Source organism: Myotis daubentonii, chromosome 17, assembly GCF_963259705.1.
Source record: "Myotis daubentonii chromosome 17, mMyoDau2.1, whole genome shotgun sequence".
In the NCBI taxonomy this organism is placed as follows: domain Eukaryota; kingdom Metazoa; phylum Chordata; class Mammalia; order Chiroptera; family Vespertilionidae; genus Myotis; species Myotis daubentonii.
The window spans coordinates 51,014,575-51,036,629 of record NC_081856.1 but is presented as its reverse complement, the minus strand read 5'-3'; the positions used below and the strand labels follow the sequence as shown (position 1 = coordinate 51,036,629).

At 58.1% G+C, this 22,055-nt stretch overlaps 1 protein-coding gene across 1 annotated transcript in view; it reads right to left on the bottom strand.

The window, feature by feature from the left end:
- Positions 1-22,055, bottom strand: part of TG (thyroglobulin) — a 153,734-nt gene extending 131,679 nt beyond the window's left edge. The window contains exons 1-14 of the mRNA XM_059672358.1: positions 21,989-22,055; positions 20,671-20,779; positions 20,283-20,380; positions 18,696-18,899; positions 17,512-17,671; positions 11,864-11,970; positions 11,007-11,150; positions 10,330-10,515; positions 7,976-9,058; positions 6,752-7,339; positions 5,377-5,616; positions 1,883-2,017; positions 1,476-1,553; positions 842-954 (exon numbers count right to left, since the gene is read on the bottom strand). Coding sequence (XP_059528341.1) covers positions 842-954; positions 1,476-1,553; positions 1,883-2,017; positions 5,377-5,616; positions 6,752-7,339; positions 7,976-9,058; positions 10,330-10,515; positions 11,007-11,150; positions 11,864-11,970; positions 17,512-17,671; positions 18,696-18,899; positions 20,283-20,380; positions 20,671-20,779; positions 21,989-22,055 — 3,312 coding nt within the window. The remainder of the gene's footprint in view (positions 1-841; positions 955-1,475; positions 1,554-1,882; positions 2,018-5,376; positions 5,617-6,751; positions 7,340-7,975; positions 9,059-10,329; positions 10,516-11,006; positions 11,151-11,863; positions 11,971-17,511; positions 17,672-18,695; positions 18,900-20,282; positions 20,381-20,670; positions 20,780-21,988) is intronic.

Genomic DNA, 22,055 nt, shown 5'->3' with positions numbered 1-22,055 from the left:
AACGACTTTGCAAAACGACTTTGCCCCGGTGCCTTTAGGAAAAGCACAGACACGTGTAAGTGACTTTTAAAGAGTTTTCATGAGTGATATTTCCTTGGGCCCTCAAAACAGCCTAGCACCGGGTAGGATAAAAACGTGGTCCAGTCCTATGATAAAAAACAAACAAAACAAAACAAAATAAAACTAAGGCCTAGAGAAGGTGGGTAAATGGCCCAAGGTCACCCAGCCAGACTCGGCCAGGACTCTAGCAACAATGCAGATCTAGAACTCCCTACAAGTTTTAAACAAAAATAAATGTATTTCCTGACTGATATGACTCAGTTGTTGAGCGTCAACCCAGGAATTAAGGGATCAAGGTTCGATTCCCGGTCAGGGCACATGCCCGGGTTGTGGGCTCGATCCCCCAGTGGGGAGCATGCAGGAGGCAGCCGATCAATAATTCCCTCTCATCATTGATGTTTCTATCTCCCTCTCTAAAAATCAATTTTAAAAAACAACATTAAAAACACACATACGCTGAAACCGGTTTGGCTCAGTGGATAGAGCGTCGGCCTGTGGACTGAAAGGTCCCAGGTTTGATTCCGGGCAAGGGCATGTACCTGGGTTGCAAGCATATCCCCAGTAGGAGATGTGCAGGAGGCAGCTGATCGATGTTTCTCTCTCATCGATGTTTCTAACTCTCTATCTCTCTCCCTTCTTCCTCTCTGTAAAAAATCAATAAAATATATTTAAAAAAAAAAAAAAAAACACACATACAAATGCATTGAACACTAGGAAAGCCACCCCCGGTCTGCAGAGAAGGCCTGCTCCTCCTCGGCCTCCCCAACTCACGGAGCCTCACCTCCAGGCAGGTTGGGATGAAGAGGTCGTCGGGGGAAGGGTCTCCCTGGGACCCGGCCTGTTTCCAGCTGGAGAGCAGCCCGCTGGCTCGCGCTCTCTCACAGGCGGAGGGGCCTGCGGGGAGAGAAAGGCTCTTTACAGGCTGCGTGGGCCCAAGGAGGGCGAGCAGAGAGCCCAGGCCCAGGCCGGCCGATGTCAGGGCCAGGGTCTGGGGGAGGGAGGCCGGCACAGAGAGCTGGAGTCTCGGCCGGCCGAGGAGCAGGCTGGGGCTCAGGGACAAAGGCCCAGGCGGAGACAGCATGGTCGAGGTGGAAAGTGGGCGGCTGATTTCCCGGGTCAGAAACTGGGGAGAGGCTGGGCTGCAGAACAGACGGGAGGTGGCTGTTGAAACCATGGAAGGAGGTGACACTGCACAGGGAGGGTGTGGGGGAGCCCAGGGCCCCGGCCTCTCCCTGCCCCTCTCCACCTGGGAAACTAGGCAGGGCCGAGGCCTGTGAGAGTCTTCCAGACGCAGGCGGGGACTTGGGAAACCGCGGGCTGGCTGCCCTCGGGGGCCGGCCCTCGGAACTCCCCTGATTGGGGCCCTGAGTGCCCACCACCAGGGTCAGGCAGGGGGATCCGTGGGCTCCACTTACACTGGGGGGCCTGGGAGGAGCGGGCAGTCAGCGAGGCCGGCACGTACTGTCCCTTCCCATCCACACACCAGCAGTTCCCTGGGAGAGACCACGGCCAGCGCTCAGGAGGCGCACAGGGCTCGCCTGCGGGTGTCTCACCAACAACCATCCATCTTTACGCTGCTGATGGCGCCAGAGGGTCCCCCACCGGTCCCCCTGCCCGACCTCGCTCACCACACGGGCCTTAGCACCCTAACCCCCCTGGCTCTCTGGCTGGCAGAGTCACCACTCCCATTTTATGGGTGAGTCCACCGGAGGCCAGGGAAAGAGGGCCCGGGAGTCCTGCTCACCTGCCCCCAGGGGGGCTCTTCCCACTAAATGAAAAGGGGGGTGCCCCTCGGCCTCCCACGGGGGCCCATCCCCCTCACCGGTCCCCGCGTGGCACTGCACGGGCTCCCAATTTCCAAACGCGTCACACTGGGGCACGTAGGGGCTGGACCGCAGGCGGGACGCTCCGGAGGAGGCAGCAGGGGAAGAGCGGCGACTCTGATAGAAGTCGAAGGCTGCGGGGGGGTTGGGGGGGGCGCAGAGGGTGAGGCCCCGCCTGGAAACGCCCGCAGCATGGGCGCTGCCACCGAGAAGGGGCATACGTCCCTGTTCCAACACAGGAGGCCTCCTTATCCACGTGACATACACGCCCACCCAAAACGAGACAGGGGCGCCTCCAACAGGGGGAGGCACTCGCCAGACTGTTCTTTACAAATAAAAATGCAATAAAAATGCAGGCCCGACTGGTGTGGCTCAGTGGTTGAGGGTTGACCTCTAAACCAAGAGGTCACGGTTCAATTCCCGGTCCGGGCACATGCCCAGGTTGCAAGCTCAATCCCCAGTGGAGGCATGCAAGAGGCAGCCAATTAATGACTCTCTCTCGTCATTGATGTGTGTGTGTGTGTATGTCTCTCTCTCTCCTTTCCTCTCTGAAATCAATTAAAAAAATTTCTTTTTAATTTAAAAAATAAAAATGCAGGCCCTGGCTAGTGTGACTCAGTTGGTTGGGCATCGTCTCATGAACCAAAAGGTCACCAGTTTGATCCCCAGTCAGGGCACAGGCCCGGGTTGCAGGCTCAATCCCCGGAAGAGGGCATGCAGGAAGCCATCGATCGATGTTCTGCTCTCACATCGATGTATCTCCCCCTCTCGCCCTCTCCCTTCTTCCGTCTCCAAAAATGAATAAAAATATTTGAAAACAAAAACACAGGCTGAAGTTTGAAGGAGTCTGCAATGCTCCTGCAATAACGTGCGTGTAATGTCAGTCAGGTCAATGAAGTGTCTTCTGTCATGAGAAAACAGCGGTAACAGATACATTGATTTCACATGTGCGGTGGCCCAGGCACAACCTCCGTGCATGCTTTCGTGGACTGAACCCTCACTCAGCCCTGGAAGAGAGGTCATGGTATTCCACTTCCGTGACCTGCAGATGGCCGCCCTGCCCATCGAGCCGCCCCAAGCTCAGCCTTCCTGCCCCTGCCTGCTGGCTCCCACAGCACCCCGCCAGGGCACCAGGCACTGTGCTTGTCATTGGGTGCAGGTCTGTCTCTCTCAAGGTAGAATGTACCCCCTTCCGTGCAAGGACTCAAGTTTATTTTGTACGTGGAGCAGTGCCTCCCTCATAGTAGGCACTCAAAAACTTGGTGAGTGAAAAAGAAGGAAATGCATGCATGAGAGAGGGAGGGGGGGAAGGGAGGTAAAGAGGGAAGAGAACAGCCGCCAGCCAGGGCAAGTGCAGCCCCAGGAGCAGAGACCGGCCTCACATGGGGGGAGGACCTTCTCCTGACTCGCCACCTTCAGAGATGGGCCATGGCTCCCCGAGCAGAACCTAACAGTCCTCAGGACACCACCCCCCATGGTCGGAACCCACTGGGAGACCGGGACCGCTCTGGTGCAGCGGACGGGACCCAGGAGTCTCCTAAGCTTCTGCCTCATTCCTGGCCGGCACCTCATGGCTGTGTGATCATGAGCCACTTGCCAACCTCTCTGAGCCTCAGTGTCCCCATCTGCGAAATGGGTCTAATACTTGACAGGGCAAGTGTGATATTTATATCAAAAGAGCTTCAGCACCCAGCTCATGCCAGGCACAGCTGTGGACCTTTCCTCCTACTGCCCTTCACTGAGGACACTGCTCTGCGGCCCTCCATCCCTCCTTGTCCTGGTTCTCCCAGCCTCACTCTTCAGGACCTGGAGGTCTGCACACACACACACACACACACACACACACGGAGCTCCCTCCCCTCTGCAGCAGGCCAGCCGCCTCTCCTCATCCGGAGGGATTCAGGGGAATGAGCAGCCCTGCCCCTTCCCGGGGACACTTCCTCTGTCTGAGCACCAGACACGAGAACGAAGATGCAGAGGGTGCGCTGCGTGGAGGGGATCCCCCTTAGCCCAGCTTCGGGAGAAAATGGCATCATCGCCATTCAAGGAACCAACAGCTTCCGAGCCCCTGCCTCCACTTCCCTCCCTGCCCAGAGTGGTCCCAGCTCCGGGCGAAGTCCCACTCCTCCACTCTCATTGCGTCAGATCCCAGGCCACAAAACGCTAAACGCTAAACGACTGGTTTCTTGGCCAAAGCAGAAGTCCTCGCGCCTCCACCTCTGAGGAACAGAGAAAGGAAGTGCAGGGCTTGGGGGCGGGAGGGGACCGAAGAGGAAGGAGGAGTGGGCAGAAGCAGGAAGGATGGTGAACCTGCACTAACGGGGCTCCTGCCATCTGCCAGGCAGTGTGCCAGGCCCATGATCGAAGGAAGAATAAGAGGAGACCTGTGCCTGGTCCTCCAAAGGAGAGGGCAGGGGCGGGGGAGCAGGAAACAGATGGACCATGGGAGGTTCTCGCCTCCTGTGGGGTCAGGAGAACGGAGGCAGCAGGCAGCCCAGGCTGGGCAGGCAGGAGTGGGTGCGCTCTGTCTCCCTCAGAGACTCGGATAGTGTCGGGGTGACCACTTTGCTGTGTGTGACCCAAGACCAGAAAACCCCAGACGGGGCGTCAGCTGAGTAATATGACCAGAGATGGGGGCTTAGGAGAGGCTTGGAGACGGGAACCTTTTGTCCCACTGAGGATGGCGTGGAGTCAGTGAGAGAGCGGGGGGGGGGGGGGCAGGGGACCCCACCAAGCTGGCTGCAGGGGGTGGAGGGCGAACAGGGGCTCTAGGATGAGACAGGGCTGCCTGGGGACCGGCTGGCGGGGCAAGAGGCGCAGGGCCAGACCCGCTGCTACACATCCAGGCTCTGCTAGTTATTCACGGGGGAGCCTGGGCCTGTGGCTTAACCTCGGACTCCGCATTTGAGAACATCGCAGATGGTGACTGCAGCGCCATTCTCACAGAACTGCTGGGGGGTCAGATGCAAGACTTAGCTGTCCACCGAGCACAGCACGTGCCTGACCAGGCAGGGGGAGTGTCTGGGAACCCTGAGCTGTTGCCAGGGGCGAGAGCACTACGGATGCTCTGAGCTTCTTTCTCGGTCACAGGCAGGTCACAGGCAGGTCACCGGCAGGGTCTGAGGGGCTCATAGGGGAAGGAGCCGACACCGGTAATGTTTCAGTGATGAGGGTGCCTCTCCTTCCCCCGTGGGGTGCTCCTAGATTCTTAGAAACGGAGGGGACTTGGAGCCGGCTAGGAGGGGAGCCTGAGTATGGGGGCTGGAGCCCCTCACCTTTAGCAAGAGCGCTTGGCTTCACGGGGCCTGCCGGTGGCGCTGGAGGGTGTGGGAGCATCTTGGAGAGTATGCACATCTGGCTTGGAAGGGCACCTCACAACCACCGCCTCTCCTTTCCCAGGAACCCACTGGCCTGGGGAAACCGAGGCCGCAAAGCCCACTCCAGCTCCTGCTCCCCCAAGAGATGGAACAAGAAACCATAGCGCGCCACTCACTGGACTGCGCTGCCAGGCGAAGGGCGTCCTCGCTGCCGCGCAGAAACTGCTGGGAGAAGGCCTCCCGGGGTGGGGAGCCGGGGGGCAGGCCGAGCTCCTCGTTGCTCAGCCGGATTCCTGTGGCCGCCAGCAAACTCTCCCCCAGAGGGAACCAGGAGCTGTTGGAAGCCAAGACCACCTCCTCCGAGTCTGCGATGAACTGCAGAGCACGCAGCTGAGCGTCGGCGCAGGAGCCGGGACCTGGGGAATGAAGACACTGCAGGTGGGTGTGCCCCACCTCTGGCTCCCTTGACCCCTCTGCAGTGTGCACACACACGTGCACGCACACACATGGATGCCTCAGCTGTTTCCTTCCCACCAGCTCCTTCCACAACCTGGAATGTTCTTTCCGTTTTGTCTCCACAATCTCATTCGCTCAGCATTGATGGGGGACCCACTATGGATGGAGGTGAATCATCGCTGGTGTCTGCTCCCCTCCAGGCTATGGACTAGGCGCAGGCCCTCAGACCAGCTCATTTAACCTAAGCCGCAGCCGACAGTGACGTGTTGACTTCGAGGGTTGGCCTTTCTCTAGAACTTGACATGTGAATGCCCAGGCAGGGCAGCTCTCGTCCACATCTCTGTTACCAAACCTTCTACAAGCCTAACTTCGGCCGACATCCAATATTCGGCTTTTCACGCTCCCCAGGAAGGTCTGGGCGATGCTGAGCGTTGCCTCAGGGACCGGAGAGACTGGATTGGACTTGAGCGGCTAGAACTACCTGTACCAGCAGCAAGGCTGGCTGGAGATTCTGCTTGGACAATAGCAGCGATGACACTGCCTGGGCGTTGCCTCCAGCTGCTGCTGGTAGGTCCATCGGGCAAAAGGCCTTTGGGTTTGACACTGACTCCGCCTTGTTCTGCTTGTGCCTCACACACACACGGCAGGCAGCTCTCTCCCAGGGCCCTGTCGTCGGCCTGGACCTACAGGCCTCGGCCAGCAGCTCTCCTATCGGTCCTCTCATTCACTCCCTCAAGCCCATTAAAAGCGCTGGAAGGCAGAAGCACCTGCTGAGGTCCCGAGCACCCAGCAGTGTCCTTGCAAGTAACAAGTCCATCATAAGAGGAGTTGGTTGGCCCTAGCCTGTTTGGCTCAGTGGGTAGAGCGTTGGCCTGAGGACTAAAGGGTCCTGGGTTTGATTCCAGTCAAGGGCACATGCCTGGGTCGCAGGCTGATCCCCAGTGCTGGGCTTGCAGGAGGCAGCCAGTCAATAATTCTTTCTCATCATTGATGTTTCTGTCGTTCTCTCCCTCTCCCTTTCTCTCTCTAAAATCAATTAAAAAATATATATTTTTTTAAAAGTACAAATTCAGTTCCTCCCAGGGTTGAACTCACATGCGGGGGCCTCGCCTGGCTCGGTCCGGGTGCCCTCCCGTTCTTGACCGGCTTCGTCCACACACCAGCAGGTCCGCAGGTCCAAGTGCGCCAGCGGGGCGCTGAAGTCCGAGTAGGGCCCTGGGTACCGGCGGAGCTGGCCGCGTAGGATCTGCCAGAAGAGGTAGGGCTCCAGGAGGACGTTGCCCCCGGGCCGGGTCCGGTTCCCGTCCAGCACGGCCGGTGGGACCTCGCCGAGGGAGGAGTACCTGGCCAGCCCGGGGAAGACGCCCTGCTGGCCGGCCTCGTACAGACTTTGCAGGAAGCGACGGAAGCTGCCGGAGGCTGCGTCTCTGTAGCTCAGGACCTTCGTGAGCAGTTCGGCCACCGTCGGCTCCCGGCCACTGCTGTCCCGGGCCTTCCACCGTTCGTACCACTCGAAGGCCTGCTCGGGGGGCCCGTCACACTGCACGGGACGCCACTGCCCGCGGGCGCTGCACTGCGGGATGTAGATGCTGGAGAGAGCGGGCGGCAAGCTGGAGCTGGAGACCAGGGTCCTCGCGGCCCCGAGGAAGGCGCGCTCGGCCCGCAGCTGACAGGGTGTGGGGCCTGGGGAGGAAAAGGAGCACAGTGTCAGGCGAAGGAGCCTGGTCAGCACAGGAGACCAAGGCAGAGCCCTTAAGTGTCCAGACTCCGTCTGAGCCCTTACACGGCCACAGGTCCCACCACCTGTGGACAGAGAGCACCCCCATCACTGCTCGGGGACTGTGGAGACCAGCTGTTGTCAACACTGGAGACAGCTATGGGGCAATTCCTTAAGGCCAAGGAAGTCTCCCTATTCATTTAATTGGTTAATGTTATCCAGAGTTTTCTGGCCCGGCCGGCGGGGCTCAGTGGTTGAGCATCAATCTTATGAACCAGGAGATCACAGTTCGATTCCCGGTCAGGACACATGTCTGGGTTGTGGGCTTGATCCCCAATGTGGGGTGTGCAGGAGGCAGCCTATCCGTGATTCTCTCTCAACATTGATGCTCCTATCTCTCTCTCCTTCTCCCAAATCAGTAAAAATATATATTTAAACAACAACAAACAGAGTTTTCTGGGCAATTTTTAAATTAACCAGGAAATTTGGCCTCTAACAGAGTGTGAGGCTTCGCTGTGACTGCATTCCTTTTTCTGCAATGCACTGTGTCAGGGCCCCCAGAGAGAACCGGAGACTATAGACGGAACACCCGACGGACTTACACTGCTGGGGTCGCCCCGGTGCACTTTGAGTTCCAGGAATGGCCTGACCCTCCTCGTCCACACAGTAGCATTCAGAGTCGAAGCACTGAACGGGTAAGAAGTGCCCCTGGCGGGTACAGGAAGGCACGGACAGACTGGAGCCTGCGGGCTGGCTGCCCACGAGGCTTAGCCTCCGAGCCCTTTGCTTCTCACACTCCGTGGGGCACCGTGGCCGTCCACCTCTCACCCTGGAGCTGGGCAGTTCTGTGCCCTGGGAGTCCACACACCAGCACTCTCCGGCCAAGCACTGGACATCCTCGTAGCTTCCTTCCGCCGTGCATGACGGGACAAAAAGGCCGCCGGGTGTCAGCTCACAGCCCTGGGAGTTGAGCACCATTCCCATCACGTCACCCAAGTCCCTGGCTATGTCTTCCGGCACGGACACCGCGTGCTGCAGGAACAGAAGGAATTCCGGAAGGTCCAGGAGAGAAGCGAGGGATTTCAGGGCATTTTGGTTCTCTTGCACATTGACCTCAAAGCCAAAGCTGCCCACAATTGTCTTATTCATAGCCCTGCCTTCCTTCGCGGGTCCGGGCGTTTCCACAGCAGGATTCGAATCCAGTCCCGCAGAGAGGAGTTTGGCTTGATTGACAAGTCCTCCTCCGCCCTGGAAGCCTGGGAGGCCGAGTCGCTGGAAAAACTGACTGAAGTTAAAGCTGCCTCTTGTGCCAAGGGCTCCCGACAAGTTAAACTGGCCGACGTTCGCCAAAAATCTCCCCCCAAAGAGGTTCTGCTGCAGGCGCTTTGGGTTGGCGGTAAACTGAAGGGCAAGACGAGCCAGCTCGCGGGAGGGGAAAAGCCCTCGGACGGCTTCTGGGAGGAGACTCCCTGCGGCGGGAAACGGTGGGTTCTGCCCCTCGATGAGGGAGCGGAGGATCCCCGAGTCCACAAAGAGCTGCTTGATGGCGGGCAGGCAGGGCAGGGCCCCTCCGGCTCCTCTCCGGGGGGTCACGAAGGAGCCCTGCAGGCTGAGGTCGCCCGAGGGCCAGAAGCGGAGCCTGGACAGGGCCCGCCGCCTCTCGGAGGAGCAGGACCCGGCGCCAGCTGCACGGGGCGAGCAGAGGAAACGGGGTTAGCATCACCAGCCCCTGGGCAGCCCCTCGGAGCCCCCCGCTAGCACAATGTCAGAACATTCAGCCCAGGACGCCTACCCCTTTTCCCCTCCGTCCTTTTATTTTTAGCTTTCGCTCCGAGCCGCGTCCAGGGAGGCCCCTTTGGGGAACGAGTTTTGCAGCGGACACGCCTTCCTCTCCTGGCCCTCCCTGGCGGGCGACCCCCCGCTGAGGGAAGTCTCTAGGCATCGGCCCACTTTCCGAAAACCCGCCGCACACATGCACCAGCATCCTGGGCTGGAACGTCTCCCTCCTCCCTCGCCCCTCATTCACGTCCACCTGGAGCCGTGGAACTTGATCTCGTGGGGAGAGAGGGTGTTGGGGATGTGATTAGTTGAGATGAAGTCCCACAGGATTAGAGAGGGCCCTGCATCAATGGCTGGTCTCCTGCCCAGAAGGACACGTGATGAGATGGACAGACACACAGGAAGAAGCCACGCGAGGGCAGAGACTGGGAGAGCGCAGCCGGCTGGGGCTGAGGCCTCACGAGGACGGGCAGGAAGGATGCTTCCTGGGCACCGTTAGCGAGAGCGCAGCCCTGCCGACCCCTGGGTCTCCGCCTTCCAGCCTCCAGGACTGAGAGAGAGTAAGTGTCTGTTGTTTAAGCCCCCCAGTGTGTGGTCAATGGGGGCAGCAGCCCTAGGCGGCAGGTACACCAACCAATTCCTATTTTTAATGCAGCCGGTTTCCGGCACACTCGTGCTGGAACCCTGCGTGGACTGAGCGCTTCATTATCTGCTCTTCGTGCGGCCGCCTAATTCTTCTCTGTGGGTAGCCTCGTCTCGGCTGGCTAGCATATAGTCTCTTTGAGGATAAAAAGCCTATTTAAGTGCTGTTAGTATTCCCTACAATAAACATTTTTCTACGCTGCAATATGTACTATTATGCGATGTCGTAGGAGAGATGATCGGTCCTGTAATGTAATAGAACGATGCACGCTTGGCAAACCCACTTCGCACACCTTCTTCTAGGTTTCTTGACCTTCCTTCGAAATTACTCATTAAATAGTGATCAACTCAGGCAACACCGTGCGTGGCCGGTCATTCTATCTGAATACCCTAGGATGACCGCAATCATGTTTAGAAGAGTTAGTGTAAATTCGAATTCCAGTGTCTCGGTTACGTCCTGGAGCGGGTGGTCTGGAGAAATGAAGTAGTAGGACCCGAGGAGACCCCAACAGGGCACCCTCGATGGGAGACCCACCGCAAGGCAGCGCCGCGTCCTGCCGCCGAGTCCCCGGGACCTCCTTGCCCTGGGCATCCGCACACCAGCACGGGCCTCCCCTCTGGCACTGCGCCGCCTCGAAGTCCCCGTTTCGGTGGCAGCTCGGGACGTAGGCGTGACCGAAGTCGGTCGCTGTGAACCGCTCCACTTCACACTTTGTGGGGCCTGGAGGAAATCCACGGGGGAGAGAAGACAGGCAACAGCCCCTGGTGGGCGCACAGCACGCATTCTGCTTGCTGGTGACATTCACACCTCCCATACTCTGCAGGAACAGCCATGTGACTACAGCCACGGAGACCACAGCCACGGAGACCTCAGCCACAGGGACTGCAGCCACAGAGACCTCGGCCACAGAAACTGCAGCCACGGGGACCTCAGCCACAGGGACTATAGCCACGGAGACCTCAGCCACAGGGACTGCAGCCACAGGGGCCATAGCCATGGAGGCCTCAGCCACAGGGACCACAGCAACAGGGAGCACAGCCACAGAAATTGCAGCCACAGGGACCACAGCCACAGAGACCTAGGCCACAGGGACCACAGCCACGGAGACCTCAGCCACAGAAACTGCAGCCAGGGAGACCGCAGCCACTTTCAGACCCCAGAGCTTCCCTTCCAGCAGCAGCGGGGGCATCTGTCGCCTGCTGGTGACTCACATCGGAACCTGCCAGAAAGGACGAGCTGAAGGGCGAGGAAGCGTCTCTGCAGGATCCGGTACAGGGTGGTGTCCGTGAAGGTGGGCGCGAGGGCCAGGCCGGCGAAAACGGTGTCGTAAATGTCATCGAGCAGCAGCTCCAGACCTGAGCAGAGACAGTGTCAAGGTGCAGCTTCCTTCCCAGAAGGGGTCCTGATCTCGCCACGTACATGGGTAGGAAGAGGACCTGAGCTGCCCTGGCCGGTCGCTCAGTGGTTAGAGAGTCGCCTGCAGACCGAAGGGTCGCAAGTTCGATTCCCGGTCAAGGGCGCATTCCTTGAGTTACAGGCCCGATCCTTGGCCTGCCCGGTCAGGCCCATGCGGGAGGCAACCAATGGATGGGTGTTTCTTTCTCCCCCTCCTCTCTCTCCCTTCCATTCTCTCTAAAATCCGGGTGAGGATTTAAAAAAAAAAAAGAGGACCAGACTAGAGCCTTCATCGGCATCAAGTGGGCACCAGACCTGAACCAGCCCTTACTGGTTCCTAAGCCAGGGCTGTGGGTACCACTGTGCAGGCTGCTCACACCCAAGGAGCCTGATGCGAGAGAGGAGAGGGCAGCCCATCTGCTCCTCCACTGGCCCCGCGCAGAGCTGCCTCTGCCAGGAGGGGGCGCCTCTCCCGTGCCCACAACGGGCCCCGCGGGCCAGAGCAGCGTGCTCAGAGCACCATGCCGGAAGGCTTGCTAGCCGTGCCCCTCGGACACAGGGCAGCCTGGCCGGGGCGCAGGCCGCACGGCTCCCTCCGCTCTGCCGGTAAGGAGGTGGAGGCCTCGGGCCTGGCGATGCCACCCGCCCCTGGGATGGCCTGAGGCGCGCTCACCTGTCTCAGCCAGTTCCCGCCCTTGACTGTCGGCGCAGTAACAGTACCCGGACACCTCCGGGAACCTCCTCCGGAAGGCGCTGAACGTCAGGAAAGCATCTGGAAACCTGAAGGGGCAGGACATGGACGGTCACCGTTTCTTAAAAGGCAACGCATGGCGAACAGATGCGGGAAAAGGCGCCTCTGATCATTCATCTCGTGCCATGGGCTCCGGGCTTCCTGCGGGAGTGTGTGTCTTTCCTAAATCGGTGTTACCGGCCTGAGCTGTGCCTAGCTGTCCTCTACCCACTGGCCGTCTTCCTCACTCGTGGCACTCGACCGATTTACACCCGAGCCCGTGTCTCGCAGCATCGGGCGGAACACAGGTAACGCACGTGGCCTGAACGCGTCCCCTCCTAGAACATAACTCTAGAGGCACAAGGCCCAGCTGCCGTGCACACATGTGGCACAGGGCGATGACATCATCTGGGAGATCAAACAGCCTCAGGCCTTCAGGGTCTGTCGAGAGCTTGTCAGGGAGCCAGATCCCCCCACAGGAAGTTCCTGAGCAGGCCATTTCCCAGGCCCGCAGTTTGCAAAAACGCAAAATCAATCTGACATCACTCACGAGGGCAAGACGACCCTTTCCGAAGGCTGAGGAAAAGCGTACGTAACTCACGTCTGACCTGGCGACTGCTACGGGGCTAACTGGCTGCGTTCCCACCGGGACGTCATCTGAGACGCCGGTGATGCAAAGCCACAGGCAGGGGTCCCTCCCATAGTCAGTGACTTAGCAACCGGAGGGCTTGCTGCTAGGCAATGCTGAGGGGTTCGTCGTACATCCCAGGGAGCGGGTCCCCGAGGCCCGAGTCTGATGTGCTTCCACCTGTGCCTGGGAATCTATCCCTAAACCGTCAGCACCCAGAGCCTGCAGCTGTGGCTTCAGCCTAGCAATCTACTGAAGCCACATCCGTGCCCGGGGATCGGAAAATGACGAGTAAATCGGAGTCAACCCCCTCAATGGATGTGTACGTAACATCGCGTGAAAAGGGTAGAGTGCGCAGTGGCCTGTACATACACCCGCTGGGATGGGCATGGAAACGAGCCAGGCCTGGGAGGCGATGTATTGTGCAGAATCTGCTCGCAGCCTGGACGGTAATTTGAATGGATAGGAATATGCAAAAAAAGCCTAGGAAAGTGCTACAGAATTATGGATTTGTTCCATGTTGTCGGTCTGTGATTGTGCGTGTGTTATAGACATCATAGAAGTTAGAAACAAAAGACTGCTACAGTTCGTGAGTTATGCTTAATAGAAACTGAACGCTCACTTTGCCCAGCTGGAGGTGTATAATAAAAGCTCATTCTTTGGAACCTGGGACGATTCCATTCTCAAAGGGCTTTTCGTAGCATAAGCATGACTTGCGTTCATTCAGCCACTGCTCTGTAAAAAATGATCTGCAAAACGTCAAATACATCAACTTGCTCATACGCGAGGATATTGGGATTCAGAGTAAAGAAGGATCGGTTCAAGGTCACCCGGCCACGACCAGGGGCCACGGACCCTCGTCCACTGCTAAGGCTTGTTCAACAACGGCAGCGCATCGGATGGAGAGCTGCCACTGCGACAGGGCAGGGTCCTGAGGGCGCCCTGCCTGCTCTGCATTCGTGTCCGAATGTAAGTTCAAGTAAGTGCAAGCTCTGAATCTTCCCTGAGTTCCTTCTCCTGAAATCCGATTGGATAGGCAACCCGATGTCAGAACCGGTACCACCATCTGTGAATGTGGGACTCCTCCTGCAGCACAATCATCGTCACTATTGGCTGCTTCTGCCAGTGTCACTGGCAGGGTCTTTGAGCCATCTTCATCCCACCCAGGGCCCCAGGGCCTCGGCCACGCGTTCACCTCCCTCTCACGGATCCCCCACCCTTCTCTGCCACCCCAAAGAAAAGCCAAACTCACCCTGCACTGGCCCTCGCCCTCGCCCTCCCTCTCTCTTCCTCCACCAAGTCCTGTGGCTTTCACCTAGTAAACACTCCTCCAAACACGCTGCGTCTCTCCACCCTCCTCTCTGTCAGCCCCTCTAGCCCAAGTCATCCCCGCTCTCCTGGTCCAGTCCCCGAGCCCCCAAACTCCCAGAGTCGCCTCCCAGCACCCACTCTGCTTTGCCCCAATCCCAGTCCATTTTTTTCTAAGTCCAACTACAATGGTTATTAAGATATTCCCACCCGCCACCCCAGGCTCAAAATCCGTGGTGCAATAGTGGGGAGGAGCATATTTATACGGCAGAAAGCGCCCCCTGCTTATCTGAATTGAGGTATAACTGGCCATCTGTGCTTTTTTATCTGGCAACCCTGGGTGCCAAGTCTAGACTTTCCATGTGGCCTCCCTGGCTCCTGCCACTGAGCCCTGGGGAGTCGCTGGGCCCAGGGCGGCTTATCAGAAAATTCCTGAATATGGCTGGGCTTCCAGTAACCAACTACCTGACCCTTCCCATGACCTTCCTAAATCAAACGCACTCTGAGACTACATGCTTGCTTACAAAAAAGAACGGATCCCATTTCAGGAGTACGTTTTGTTTTGTTTGTCTTAAACAATGGCTGCTTAGTCCTGAACTTTTGCATTTAACTCGACTGCCCTCTTGTGGAAGGAGCTGTGAATTGCGCCTCAAAGTGGCACCAGCGAAGTTCTCGGATGCAGGGAGTGTAAACCTACATTGTAAGCCTACTGTGTGCCAGGCTCTATGCCACGCCCTGTAGGGGAAATAGATGGATCGAGGTTGTGTGGGAGAGTAAAAGAAGCCAGACTGGCCGTGCTTCTTAGAGGGAGTTCCTGAACCTCTGGTGTTTCAATTCCTCATGTGTACGCTAGAGACCATGAACATCCGTCCGATTTTCCTTGTAAGGATTAAAGCGGGCTGAAGGATGTCAATTCCCTGTGTGAGGCAAGCACCCACTTGAACTTGAACTGAGCACGCACTGGTTTGCACCAATGAGCATCACTAAATCAGACTCTGTGGAGATGCTTACATGCGCACAGGCAGGCCACTCCCTGGGCCTGCGTGGGGGTGGGAACCTAATCTACATTTGCTGAAGTTGGCTTATACACTATTAATTCCCTAGAAAGGCATCATATGTATAGTTTCCCAGTGGTTTCACAGACGAGGCTTCATGGGGTCTTCGCCGCGCCCGAGGAAGCAGGGAGCTGTCCCCATTTTACAGATGGGGAGACTGAGGCTCCGAGAGGGTGAGGGACTAGGTCACTTTGCCAAACACTGTCAGAGTCCGAAGGAGGGTCACCAGGACAAATGCTACGGGGCCAGGCAGGCATTGCAGGCGGATGGGGCAGGCAGCGCGAACACCGGGAGCCCCGGAGGGTGCGTGCTCCGTCCAAAAGCAGCGTTTCCGGGCCGTTTCCCGGTGCCGCGGGAGAACGCACACAGCCCCCCCCACCTTGTGCCTCAGAATCAGGAACTCGGAATTTCGCATGTCAGGTTGAACAAGTGAAACTGCTGGTGTTCAGCTATTTTTACCTACACGAACAGAAACTTGAGGGTTCAACTTAAAACTCCCCAGTTCTTCAATTACCCTGCAGCTCCCACAAGCCCAGCCCGTGGGGCAGCTCCCACCACAGCACAGCCCGAGGCCCCCCCTCTCACACAGGGAAAGAAACGGGGTGTTTGGAGGACAGCCACATAGAGGCTCGCTCCTCCAAGAGAATTCCCACCAGTATTCTCAGCCTAATATGCTGTTATTTTTACTCTAGTCCCCCCTGATCGCTGGGGGCTACGTCCCAAGACCTCCAGGGGATGCCTGAAACCACAGAGTGGCAAACCCTATCTCTATACCATTTAGACTGCTTTTTCCTACACAGACACACCTGTGATAAAGTTTAAATGCTGAAGCAGGCACAGAAAGCAGCGAGTAATGAAGTGGGACAACTGTACCGATACACTGCGGTCACCTTCTCCTTCAAGGGAGCCCTTGCCGACCTCTCCGGGGCGGGCCTGGACCGCCAGCATCACTGCTCTTACGCTTTGGGACCGTTAATAAATAAAATCGGGGTGACTTGCCACCAGCCACCAGGACACCACGACAGGGTATCGATCTGATAGCCAATGTGGCTCCTAGGTGCCCGCGGGCAGAGCAGCAACGGCGCGGCGACGCTGGACGCAGGGCTGAGTCACGTCCGAGTGGACTGCGAGACTTCCTCACGTGACCCAGAGCGCCCTGCAATTTGCAACGTGTGAATTGTTGACTTCTGGAATTCCGCATTTCATATTTTTTGGACTGTGGTGGACCGAGAGTTATTGTTTTGTTTTGTGTTAATCCTCCCCTGAGGATATTTTCCCATTGATTTTTAGAGAGTGGAAGGGAGGGGGAGAGACAGAGAGAAACATCCATGTGAGAGAGACACATTGATTGGTTGCCTCCCCATGGAGCCTGCCACCGAGGTATGTGCCCTTGCCCAGAATCGAACCCAGGACCCTTCAGTCCATGGGCCCACACTCTACCCACTGAGCCAAACTGGCCAGGGCGGACCTCGAGTAACTGAGACCTCAGAAAGCAAAGCTTCGGATAAGGAGGGTTGGCGGCATTCAGAACGGCCCAACTCTCCCCCCTCGGCCCTCCTCCCCCCCCCCCCCCCCCGCCGGGGCCTTCACAAGAATGGGCAGGTGATCTGATGACTTGGCCGAGAGCCACCCTGCGCCTCCCTTTTGAGGTTGGCTATTTACGTCTTTAAACTTACTTGTAAGCACATGCATAGACAATTCACAGAAAAGCATAGGCATGACCATGCCCGTGCTTCTCACAGCACCGTCTGCCGTGGCTGCTGATCCCTCCCCACGGGAGCCGGCCCGCCGTGCCTGTGTCTCCACCCAGCTCGCGCCCATTCACATCACGCCCTGTGCCGCCCGGTGCTCCACAGCCACAGGAAAACCATCCATGCAGAGGTGCCCATGAAAGGAACTGAATCAGCCTGGTCAGCGACTCAGCGGTGGAGCGTGGACCTATGAACCAGGACGGCACAGTTCGGTTCCAGGTCAGGGCGCACGACCGGGTTGCGGGCTCCATCCCCAGTAGGGGGTGTGCAGGAGGCAGCCGGTCAATGATTCTCTCTTCATTGATGTTTCTATCTCTCTCTCTCTCTCTCTCTCTCTCTCTCTCTCTCCCCCTTCATCTCTGAAATCAATAAAAAAAATAAATATAAATAAATAAATAAAAACTAAGTCCTACCCTGCAATCCGTACCCTGTACCTTGTAGCGTGCGCATGCTACTCTGCAGAACCCTCAACCCTTGAGCTGGCGCAGTTCCGATGCGTTCTGCTCAACGCCGCATAAACATTTACGGTGGGGACCGCGGGGGGCTCAGTCACTTTGTTCCCAGGTTTCTGCTCCGATGGAAACAGATGCAGGAGACCTCCTAGTACCTGTGTCCTCACCTTCTGGTGTTTTTACTCCCGCGGGCTGGCTGGGCCCAAGGGTTCATGCGTTTTAATTGGCATAGCGGCTGCCAGCTTGCTTTGTCACAATGCGGCCGCCCTTCAGATGTCCTTCCACAGCGCAGGAACCCCGGCCTGCCTCTCTGATTCCCACCAGGCCGAGTGCACGACACCGCGCAGCACCGGCAACCAGGTGAGCGACGGGCGCGCCCGAGGCCGGCTCCCCTTACCTGTTGTAACCGTGGACCAGGTTGAAGACCATCATGTCCGTGGTGTTGACAAACTTGCACTGCACGGGCAGAAACCCGCCGTCCGAAGAACACTGCGGGGGCGACTTGTCCCCCACTCCGTGCAGAAGGCGGCGGTTCCTGATCTCACAGCTCCTGGGACCTAGACGTTTCCAAGGAGAAATGCTCATGTCTCCTGTATGAGCAGGTGCATGTGCCTCTGCAGTCCACAGGCCCAGAGTCACGCACCCACGTGCCAGCTGAGACCCAGACAGGGACCCAGGTCACCGAGATCCCCCGATGCTCCTGAGCACCCGCCAGGGGGTACTGATCCCCCACCACCACGTGAAACATTAGACCAGCGGTTCTCAACCTTCTGGCCCTTTAAATACAGTTCCTCATGTTGTGACCCAACCATAAAATTATTTTCGTTGCTACTTCATAGCTGTCATGTTGCTACTGTGATGAATCGTCATGTAAATATCTGATATGCAGGATGGTCTTAGGCGACCCCTGTGAAAGGGTCGTTCGACCGCCAAAGGGGTCGCGACCCACAGGTTGAGAACCGCTGCCTTAGACAGAATCAGCAGGGCCCGGCTGGTGGGCTCCGCGGTTGAGCATCAACCTAGGAACCAAGAGGTGGCTGGTTCCACCCCCAGTCAGGGCCCGTGCCCAGGTTGCGGCTCGATCCCCGTGGGGGATGTGCAGGAGGCAGCCGATGATGTTGCTCTCTCATCGTTGTTTCTGTCTCTCTAACCCTCTCCCTTCTTCTCTCTATACACATCAATAAAAACATATTTTAACAAAATAAAATTATAAGCGTGGAACAGACTCGAACCTCAGAGGGAAGGTGGCGGAGGTGTTTGGGTGGGAAGTGATCAACCGAAAACCTTGGATGCTTACATGCAGAGCCCACGGACTCAGACAATCGGGTGGTGAAGGCCTGGGGCATGGGCAGGGCAGGCTAGAAAAGGTCAATAGGAGTGGAGGGAGAGGAGGCATATGTAATACTTTCAACAATAAAGATTTTAAAAGATAATAATAAATAAAGGCCATTAGACATTTTATAAAAATAAGAAGTCGTAAGAGCGTCCCTAAATGCTTTCATCTCTGCACCGAGGGCCGGGCCCTCTGCCCTTGTCCCGTGGGGAGAGCACACCCCCTCCCCGGGGAGCCTGGGGACTTACATCTCGTGGGCCTGCCCCGCTGGCGGGTCCCGTACACCTCCATGCCCTCCGTGTCCACACACCAGCACTGCTCCCGCCGCACGTCACACTGCACCGGCGCGTACTCCCCCGAACCCTGGCACTGAGGGAGGGAGGAGGCGGCCGTGCCGTTGAGGTAGCCGCTCAGCAAGACCTGCTGCCGGTGCAGCTGGCAGAAGGACAGGCCTGTGGGCGAGGCCAGCGTCAGGTCTCAGCCCAGACTTCCCGGCCTCCCAGAGGTGGCACAGGCCGTGGATGCTCAGCGTGCTGGGGGCAGGCTCAGGACCAGCGTGTCCACCTCTGTCCCGGGATTCCTTCCAGCATCCTGCGGCCGAGGCCGGGAAGGGCAGGCTGCCCCCTGCCCGTCGGTCTCCCGGACACCCCGCCGCCTGGTGCTGCAGAGGTGGGTGTGGATGGGGTACAGGCCTGGCTGTGGACAGGGCTTGTCTCCGTCTGAATCGCCCCGCGTGCTTGCTGTGCAGCCTGGGGGCAGCCGCTTCCCACTCTGTGCCTCCCTCTCCTCATCGATAGACTTATCAGAAAGTCCGTGTGCCTTCCTCAGCGAGAGGAGGAGGAGTGACAGAACGATGCCTGCCCCTACCGACCATCCCTGTGCGCCGGGGGTTGTACACGTGTGTTAACCCTCACACCCCCGTGAGGCTGATCCTAGGTTCCCGTGGGGCGTGGGGCGTGGGGCCTGGCCAGTGCCATCCAGGGAGTGTCAGGAGCCAGCCTGCTCCCCAGCCAGCGGGCCGGCCCCGAAAGGCCAGCGCCCGAGTCCCAGCTCTCCTCCCCGACAGGATCGCTGGTCCTAGACTCAATCTCACCGTTTAAAGATGACCTCAAAAGACTGTTTAATTAAATTTAAAGAAGAAAAAACAAACCCCTAGCTGTTTTGGCTCAGTGGATAAAGCATCAGCCCACCAGATGAAGGGCTGTGGGTTCAGTTCCGGTCAAGGGCACGTACCTGGGTCGCAGGCTCAATCCCCAGCCCTGATCCCTTGATGTGCGGGAGGCAACCCATCGATGTGTCGCTCTCACATCGATGTTTCTCTCTGTCTCTCCCCCTTCCTTCTACTCTCTCTAAAAATTAACGGAAAAATATCCTTGGGCGAGGACTAGCTAACGAACTAACTAAATGTGGCCAGCTTAAGCTGATCTTTGTTTTAGGCTTAACTCAGTCATGCCCCAACGGGGGCTGTTAATTTGAGTTCTCATCGTAGTCGCTATTTTAACAGGGAAGCTGTTCCCCGAGCCTCAAATCTCAGAAACACTCAGTGAGGCGCGTTTGGGCTGCCCGAGCTGCTCTCGGGGTCACAGCCTGGAATGTCTGTGCACAGCGGGTCCCAGGCCCAGGCCCTGGCACAGGGGGACTCCGCACCCACTTGCTCACCCAGTGCTTTGATGGTCCCACATGATGCACAGGAGGCCTCACGCCAGGAGCACCAGCAGCCCAGAGGGACACGGGCCTGGTCACCTGCCACGCCCAGAGCTCTTTCCCAGGTGTGTGTGGCCCTAGCCAGGCCCCCCCTTCCCATCGGACACCCCGTCACCCCCTTGCACACTTACACGCCACGGGCCGCCCGGGCTGCCTGCTGCCAGCCACCTCCCTGCCGTCGGCGCCCACACACCAGCAGGAGCGGCCGTCACTCCGGCACTGGACGGTCCTGAGGCGGGAGACACCGGCATGGACACATGAGGGCTCCCGAAGCCGCACCCAGCTCCCTTCCCTCGGCCTCCCATCTCCCCGGCTGTGATGAGTGTGATGAGGGAGAGAGGGAGTGGGGGTGAGTAGGGAGCGGGGGTCGGGGGGTGATGGGAAGGCAAGTTCTCCTCTCCTGGCTCGCTGACCCCTGCAGCCTCGTCACCCATGCTCTAGCCCCAGGAGGAGGAGGAGGTGGTTTTTAAGGCCCTCTGGACCCTGCGCGTCCACGCGGCGGAGGGAGGGAGCCCTTACTGGAAGCTGCCGTCCTCGGCGCACTGGGGCACGTGGTCAGCTCGCTCCCCGAAGGCCCTGGCCCTCTGCAGCTCGCAGGGACGGAGCGGCTGGGCGTCCACCTGGTACTCTGCGGAGAGGGGCGCGTCAGCGCGTGGCCTGGACTCCGGAACCAGGACAGGTCCCGTAGGCACAGGGTCTTATTTCTGGCATCACCACCAACCATGAGGTCCCAACCCACAATTTTTCAACTGATCACACTTTTCCAAGTATGACAGGAGCTCATTTAATTCTCAACATAAACCTGGGAGGGGCGGAGGGGGTGGAATCTCCATTCTGTCCATGTGACACTAAGGCCGGGCGGGGAAAGGGACCTGCTCAGGGCCACAGAGCTGCCGAGAGAAGGGTTCAGGGCAAACCGTGGACTGCACTCTCCCCCCCACCCCCCAGCCGGGGTCAGGTTTGGCGGAACACCAGCGAGGGGGTGCCGTCGAATTATCAAGGCCTCCCTGCAGACAGAGCACCCCGGGCACAGAGTAGAAATAGGAATTAGTGGATGAGTCTCGCGTGTCTTGTTTGCATTGAGACACATGAAACATGCAAGGCCTCACTCGGAAATCGCATCAGGAGGCAAGTGCCACCTCTTCCTTTCCGGCGAGGAAACGGGAGCCTAGACGCACCCAGAGTCACACAGGAAGTGGCGGAGCCTCGCCCAGGACGCAGGTGCATGCCCCCCACGGGTAGGTTTCACACTCCCTGCTGACTGCCCCACACCTGATGACCTGGCCCTCGAGACAGCTAAGAAATAAAACGCTGTCCCTGTCGAAAGCTTGCTAACGGCGGCTCGGCCGGCGTGGCTCAGGGGCTGAGCATCAGCCTATGAACCAGGAGGTTATGGTTCCATTCCTGGTCAGGGCACCTGCCCGGGTTGCGAGCTCAATCCACTGTGTGGGGTGTGCAGGAGGCAGCCGATCCATGATTCTCTCTCACTACTGCTGTTTCTATCTCTGTCTCCCTCTCCCTTCCTCTCTGAAATCATAAAAATACATTTTTACAAAATTCGCTAACAGCGTGGGGTGCGGGGAGTTAGAATTAGATTAGGAAGATGGCGTTTCCCATCTCCTGGGCACCAATCATGAGCTAAGTGACCTTAGACAGTTGAGACCTCCTCTCAGAACCCCTGTCTCTTCATCTAGAAAGGAAAAAGCAAATAAGTGACCTGGGGACACTGCAGGGATTAATGAGACCAAGGATGTGCAAAGGCCCTGGGGCAGAGCCTGGCTGGCTGAGGGGCTCTGGCCTCCTCCTGCTGCTCCATGGCCTCGGGTGGGGAACTCACCAAAGATGTTGGCTGACACCAGGCAGGCGGAGGCCAGCAGGCCGAAGATCCACAGGGCCAGCGCCAT